General features: G+C 35.7%; 1 protein-coding gene across 3 annotated transcripts in view; it reads right to left on the bottom strand.

Annotated features, from left to right (window-relative positions):
- Positions 1 to 168: 168 nt before the first annotated feature.
- APOOL (apolipoprotein O like) overlaps positions 169 to 7,996 on the bottom strand; it is a 106,483-nt gene continuing 98,655 nt past the window's right edge. For all 3 annotated transcript variants that reach the window (XM_036905350.2, XM_036905352.2, XM_057496112.1), the window contains 2 exons: positions 7,716 to 7,833; positions 169 to 521 (listed from right to left, as the gene is read on the bottom strand). In XM_036905350.2, coding sequence (XP_036761245.2) covers positions 433 to 521; positions 7,716 to 7,833 — 207 coding nt within the window. In that variant the 3' untranslated portion in view covers positions 169 to 432. The remainder of the gene's footprint in view (positions 522 to 7,715; positions 7,834 to 7,996) is intronic.

Raw genomic sequence — 7,996 nt, 5'->3', positions numbered from 1 at the left:
AGGTACAGGGGTGAGGGAACACATCCGTCCACACACCATTTTAATTTAGCTGACATTAATTTGGAAAAGCTGAAGCAAATATACATGTATATGTATAAATATTTATATATATACATATACCTATATTTTTCAGATTTTAGTCTCATCAGTGTTTATATATTTGCTGTATTTTTGTTTTTTATAAACACTCTTGAAAATCATCAAATGCATTGTAATATATCTATTTCTGCCTCCTTGTCAGTTTTAAATATTATTTGGATTGTATTCAGTTTGTGTTTTAATCATTTATGTGACTGGTCAAACTGAACATTGGAAGATGTTAGGGAAAAACTTGGTTTAAGTTATACTCTATGCATCAAAGTTACCCATCACATGATATTTTCACCATTATTTGCAACTTCACACATCTTGTTGTTCTCTATGCAGACTATTTCAGCTTCTAGTGCTGTACATATCTACATCTTCTGGATGGGACTGCCCGTGATCCATGAGCTTGGGGTCAGGCATAAACTGTGTGGTACCTGATAAAGTATTAAAATGAAAAAAATTAGTAATTCATTTAACAAATTTATTGTTGGTACTGGGAATAAATACAGCAGTGAATAAAACACATAAAAATCTCTGCCAACATGAAGCTAAAATTCAAGTTGGGTGAAACTAACAATAAATTAAGTAACATATATATCAGATGGTGGTGTGTTTTGCAGAAAAATAAAACAGAGGGGCATATGGAGTCCTTGGGTGATTTGCAACTTTAAATACGGTGGCCAGGGAAAGCCTTCTAGAAAGGTGATATCAGAGCAAAAAACTGAAGGAGGTGAGGGTGTGAGTGTGAGTCCTATAGATATCTGGAGAAAATGCCTTATAAGAGGAGCAGATGGTAAGTATAATGAACCTGAGGCATGTCTGAGGAACCACACAATGGCCAGTATGGCTGGAACAATGAAGGGAGAACCCCAGTGATGGTGGGTTCAGTGAGAGTGACAGGAGACATGATTGGAAGGCTAGGCCACATAGGGCTGTGGTTAGGTGTTTTTTTTTAAGTGCAATGAGAAGCTACTGGACAGTTTTGAGCAGGAGAGTGACATATGTTTTCCATAAGATCACTCTTGGCTATAGGGAGAAGTGACTATAGGGGAACAAGGATGGAAGCAGGGAGACCAGTTGGTAAGCTGTTTCAGTGCTTCAGGAGAGAGATGCTGATGGCTTCAACTAAGGGCAGTAACAGTAGAGGTGGTGAAAAGGGACTGGATTCTGGAAAACCTCTGAACATAGAATGGACAAGACTTCCTACATGGACTCACTATGTTGAGTGAGAGAGACTCTTTAACTTGAGAAATTGGACGAATAGAGTTGACATTTACTGAGATAGGGAAAAATGCTAGAGAAGCATGTTTGTGGGAAGGCAAGTGAAGTGTTAAATTTTGGATGTGTTAAATTTGAATTGCTAACTAGACATCTGAGTACAAATATTCGAGTAAGCAGCTAGAAATGTGAGTCTGTAAGTTCAGGAGAGGTCTGGGCTGGTTATAAATGTTATAGTCCTAGCCTATATATGGCATTTAAAAATATGGGACTATATGAGAACATCTAGAGCATCAGAGAAGAAGTCCAAAGAATGAGCCCTTTGGATACACCAACATTTTGAGGTTGTGAAAATTAAGAGGCTGTAGCAGAGAAGAATGAGAAGGAACAGCCAGTCAGAGAGATAAGAGAATCAAGAACAAGTGGTTCCCCACAGGCCTAGTGAAGGGACTGTTTCAAGGAGAAAGAAGTAATTACCTGTGTTAAAAGTTTCTGATGGGATTACATAAAATGGGGACTAACACTGGACTCCTTAGTTTGGCAATGTGTGGATCAATGGTGATCTTGTTAATTGTGTGCCAGTCAAGATGCTTTATTATTTTCATGCATTATCTCACAATATCACCAAGAGACACATGGTATTTTTATATTGTCCTTGTTTTACAGATAAGGACATATTTACTTAGAGAGGTAAGAAACTGAACCAGTGTCACTAAGCTGATAAGTGATAGAGCCAGGATTGAACCCAGTTTTGTCTGACTTCCCAACACAACATGGCTCTTCTGTAAAACGGGGGTGAGAGTAGTAACAATGACACAATTTTTTCAGTATTCAATATAATAATATGCACAAAATGCTGCATATAATACACTGTGCATTGGTAAGTAGGCCAGAAAAAACTATATTTGGTGACAAGACTAAAAATATTTTTTCAGAAAATTTTATTTGAAAGGTTTTTCAAAACCTGATTTTTAAATAATTTTGTCATATTTGGAAGACACACTTTTCTTCCATAAAATTTAACTACCAATTTTATGACGAAAATTAAGGGGAGACACAGATTTACACACAATGATTTCTTTTACACGTATCTTTTCAGAAACATTTCCTATTTTATAAAGTGTGATGTATCTATGTGTAATTTCACCACCAAATATGTTAAAAAACAACCAGGTCATAAGTAACCACTACCCATGACACTAATACAGTTCTCCACAGGATAGAGAACCTTAGTCTGGGATCCCTTTGGGGGTCTGTGGATAGAATCCATGTGATCAATGAACTTGGATAGGGGAAATTTGCCTTTATTTTCATTAATCTCTGGCTGACAATTAACATCTTCTTCAATAAGGAATGTAGGCAACAAACCACAATAGTATAGCAGTACCTTAGCTTCTGTCACTAATAGAAATCACAGGTATTTTCATACCACACTATAGTTATAAATGTTTTGAAATATTTACAATTGCCACTACTTCAAAACTATTGCCTTTATTAGATATGTTGTTAGATATCGCTATGTAATATATTTGCGGCAACTCCCATATTACTATGCATTTTATTTTACGCTTTTAAAAACAGTCTGCAAAGGGATCCCTGGCACACTAAAAAGGTTTAACAGAGGTTTTTCTCAACTGCTCCTTTCTCAAGTGTATGTTTACTGCCATCTGGTGGAATCCTTTGCTCAGTACAAATGGAAAGTGTACTATGAAAGTAGTTTTTAATCAAACATACCATTATAGTAAGCATGAGACAAAACGATTATTTTATATAAGTCTGAATGTGTATAATTTCCTTAACAATGTCCACCATTTGACGAAGTTCTCTAACACTTTTACTCACTTCCTTAATTTATATTCTTGTCCAAAGTCTGGTCAAAGATTCAGCCCATCCAAATTTGAAGGCTCCTTTGCTTTTAGATCTCTACCTCTCAAAATCTATTGAGAAGTTTGAAGTTTTTAATTTATTCACAGCTTATGTCAGACATTGTTAACTAGAGGAATATACATGAGAATTGCCTGTGGAGTTTTTCCTACAATTCACCTGCTTGTGGCCCTCACCTCTAGAAATTTCTCAGGTAGAGTGAATTTGAGGGGGGAAAAAAAATCAAGTGATTGTGATATGGATCCCTGTGGTTTAGAACCACTTAGCCTAGGCCATCTGATTTCTGCCTTTTAAAAAAGATTCATCTCATGCTTTTCTGAGTAATTAAGGATTCTATCTTTCCTCTTAGAAATTTCATCACCCCCTGAGATGATTCAGTGCTCTCTGTCCTCCCAAAGGAATTGCAGTCGTAAAACTCTTCTTGAATCTCCCCTACTCATTGTAATGCTTTTCTTTGCACTTTATCATATTTTTAATCTCTCATAAAAACATTTCGTGTTTAAAGGTTTTTAGCAGACTTTTAAAAAAGTTGGTGTTACAAAAACCAAAAAGGGAATAAAGACGTTTACAGTTATAAAACAGCAATGAATTATTATCTCAAATAGCCATTAGGTGATATCTGTTCATTAAGAATTTAGTTCACACATTATCTCATTTATATTTCAAGCAAGTTGGTTACAAAAATTGGGACAGATCACAAATTACTCAGTGAAGTTAGGATTGTTAGGAATTCTATTTTTGTTTCTTTTGTATAAAGTTGGGATGATACTCAGCTTCTGAGTAATTGAAACACTTAAAGATACTAATCACTGAAAAGTATTCCCATACTTTGTTCTAATCTTTTCATTCTTTTTTCTCTCTGTAATTCAGTTTGTCTGTTGTCTGTTGACCTGTATTTGAGTTCATTACTTCTGTCCTCTTTTGTATAGTCTGCTGTTAAACCCATCCAATGAGTTAATTTCAGATACTGTTTTTATTTACTTTTAGATTACCCTTCACTTTTTAATAGATTCTTATTTTCTGTGAAATTCTCCATTTTCCATCCATTTTGTTTATCATTTTTTCTAATTAAAATATTAGTCATAAAGTCCTTTTCTTTTAATTCAATATTTAGATCACCTGTGGGTCTGCTGCTACTATTTCTTTTCTCTTTTGATTGCCAGTCAATCTGCCTGCCTTTTTGCATGATTAGTATTTTGTTTGTCTATATGGTGGAAATTGTGTATATAAGAATCATAGAAGCTCCAGATGATATCCTCCACAAGAGAGGGGCCCCTTTTCCTTTTTTAGGAAGGGTGAAGTGTTCATCTCAGTCCAATCAGGCAGTGAGCTGAGTTACAGTTTCAGTAAGAGTCAGTCAACTGGTTGGTTCCTCCCTGTTCCTCAGGTATGGCACTCCCAAGCTTATGACTGAGAGCTTGATGAGTTTAGGTCTCCCTTATACTGAAAGACTGTAGGAAATTTGGTTTTGCCCTTTAGAGGTTTTGAGCTTGGCTGTTTAGTGTCCTGACCCATAAAAAAATCCAGCAAAAATCATGAGGATGATGAGTCCATTTATGTATGGCACACTTTATCCCTCTATAACAGGAATCAGCACTTTTTCTGCAAAGGGCCAAAATAAATATTTTGAACTTTGAAAAGGTTTGTTTTTGTAAAAAATTTTGTAAGGTCTCTAGTGCAACTGTTAAGCTGTGCAAAAACAGCCAGAGACAATAACATAAATGAATGTGTATGGCTGTGTTCCAATAAAATTTCATTTATGGGCACTGAGATTTGAATTTCATATGATTTTCACTTGTTATAAAATAGTTTTCTTTTGATTCTTTCAACTATGTAAATCACATAGAAACCATTCTTGGCTTGTGGAATGTATAAAAAGTGGTGAGCCAGATTTGGCACAAGAGCCACAGGTTGCCAACCTCTGCTTTAGAGGGGCATGAACCCTGTAGGACTGTGAGAGATTTCATTCTGCTTTCATCAGGTTTTGAAAAGGTCCATGTCCCCAAATTTCTAAATTTGTGATTCCCCAAATAACAATTTTTGCCATAAACGTATATGGATGATAAAGAACAACCAAACTCATATTCAGAGCCACAGTATATATAGTTGGACAGTACATCCAACCTATGCTGTATGGTGATAAGTGATGGCTATGGCTAGGTTCCTTAGCTAAGTAATATACTCCCAAAGTTTGTTCAATGAAAGTCTATTTGTTTACCAGCCAAATGGCTGATTACTTAGGCAAATGATATCTTCTAACACTCATTGAGAACTTAGTATGTCCTCGACACTGTACTTTGTGCTTTAGTGCAATATCTCATTTGATCCTTATTACAACCATATGAGAAAGACACTATTATTGTCTCCCTTTAGTGGATGAAGAGATTGAGACTTGCGGTATTAGATAACTTGCCCCAGGCAATAGAACTAGTAAATGTATCTAGGACTCAGATTCAGATCTTATTCTAAAATCTGTGCTCATAATCACACCTGTTTCCTGTATCTTGGACCTTTGGTATTGCATATAAATGATGGAAATGGTGAATCCCGAGTACTGTATAATCAACTCTGAATGATACATGATAAGGATGAATAGTACTGGCATCTTTCTCTCTACATATCTCCTTTTAATGCTTTTCATATACTACATTATCCATGATGGGCAGGTATTGTTCCAGAATCTCTGTGTGTGAAGAAAAGACACTGGCTAGAGATGGTTTGGTCCCACTGTTAAGCTGTAACATGTTTCATCTCCACGAAGATACTCTGGAATTGACAGGCATTTAGAAAAATGAGTGGATATATTATATACTTGTGGGAATACGGTCAACTGTGGATTACTCAGAAAGACCCTAAAAACTGTATAACTTACCTTGATTAGAAAGGATAGGTGACAGAAAAAATAGCGAAAAGGAAAAATTCTGAAATGTCCTAAAATTAAGTGACATAACAGCCAGAGAATGAGGTGAAGGACAAAGTTAGATAATCAGTCAACAGCCAAGGGCCATAGCTAAATAGAAACTCCATGATGCTGGATGAAGCCATTTCAACAATTATCCAGAGGGTCCCCAGAACCACTGCATCTCCCTAGTGGATGAACAGTGCCTGACCATCCTTGACACAAAATCTATGAGCCTACTCTATGGACTAATCACCTACCCCTGGACTTCCCCATTTTGCATTAGCCCACCTTTTTAAATGTGAATTTAAAGAACTTTCTTTCCTTAAGACCCCTTATAAATGTGTCCTGTTTCTTAAGTCTAGTGGACAAGTTGTTTCTGTTAACTGGCCTTGCTGCTGCTGAACAGAAACTTCCTGTCCCAGGACTCAGTCCTTTTTCTGGTTAGCATCTGGAAAGGCTCTGTTTCACAGATCTCTTGGTCTCTAGAGTTTTTGATTTTTCAATAGTAAAACTCAAATCAGGTTTGTTACTCAGTGACAGCTTTTATGAAGATTAAGTGAAACATAAGGAGGCTGAAATTAGAGACTGAACTCTGGTTTAAATTAATCTATACAGAATGGAAAGAGCTTGGGCTTTTGGTGTCAGGATTACCTAGACTATAAACACAACTTTGCTACTCATAAGTTGTACGATTTGGGGCAAGTTACTTAAGCTCTCTGTCAGTGTTTTCATCAAAAAGTGATTGTAATTACATAAAGACCAAAGTTTTTTCTTGTTTGTTTTGGTTTTTGGGTGAGGACTGAATAATATAATATACTTACAGCTCTTTACACCACAGTAGATGCTCAATAAAGTACAGATATTATCATTATTTGCGAATTCTCTACCTGTGTTTTGGTCCTATTTCCTTTGCAATAAAACAACTTAATGGGTAGTACCATTCACATTGTACAGATAGACAAACCTGTGCAAGCCAGTGGCTGCTGAGTTTATGGGAATACACTATTGAAACAGTAAACACTGTGTTACCTGCTTTTTGATTACAGTAAAACCACAGAAGTATTTACCTAGAAAGTGTAATTATCACTATTTGTTCCCACAAAGTATTGCCAGTACCTAATACTAGCAAAATTATTGAGTATTATAATTGATGCTATTTTAACTATTTGGTGTTGAAAGTTCTCCCAGTAGAAAAACTAAATAAAACTGATGGTGGAAGCTAAGACTGATAGGGGTAAGCAGTGCAAGAAATGGAAAGATAGTATTTCTATACAGATGTGACTCACACTTACAGCCTATACATTGGTAGAATCCAGGAAGGTACATTTTCCTCCATTTGATTAAAAAACTCACATTTATAAAGTGATATTAAATGCTTCAGTTACCCAACTGCCAGTGATATTCTATAACCCCATATGCAAAGTATCTGTATTATGAACTAAATGGCAATTAGAAAAAGTCCCAGGTACCTTAGTACCTCAGAATCTAAACTGATAAACAGACTATAGATATAAGATAAAATATTTATAAAGAAAACACATAAATAAATTCAAACTGCTGATTATAATACTATAAAATTATTTAAGAAAAGAATGAAGACAAAATTGAATTACTCTGAACAAACCTGAGGTGGATTCTGAGTTGGTCTTTGTTTCATAGCTGAGTTCTTTTGGCAAAGGCACTGAGGGTTTCAGGTCATGAGTTGTTTTTTCAGGGATTTCCATTTCAGCCAAGTTTCCTAGCTGTTTACCAAAAATATTTTTCCTTCATAAGTAAATCATTTTACTAAAAGAAAAAAATATCCCCAAAAATTCTAGCATGCAAAGATATTATGTTTCTTCATTTCCTTTTATTCTATCCTCAGCCTATCTAGGATTCCCATGACAAGCCAAACCTCTTTCTCCC

Source organism: Manis pentadactyla, chromosome X (genome assembly GCF_030020395.1).
Source record: "Manis pentadactyla isolate mManPen7 chromosome X, mManPen7.hap1, whole genome shotgun sequence".
Classification (NCBI taxonomy): domain Eukaryota; kingdom Metazoa; phylum Chordata; class Mammalia; order Pholidota; family Manidae; genus Manis; species Manis pentadactyla.
Note: the sequence above shows the minus strand (reverse complement) of the source record. Positions and strands in the feature narration are given on the sequence as shown.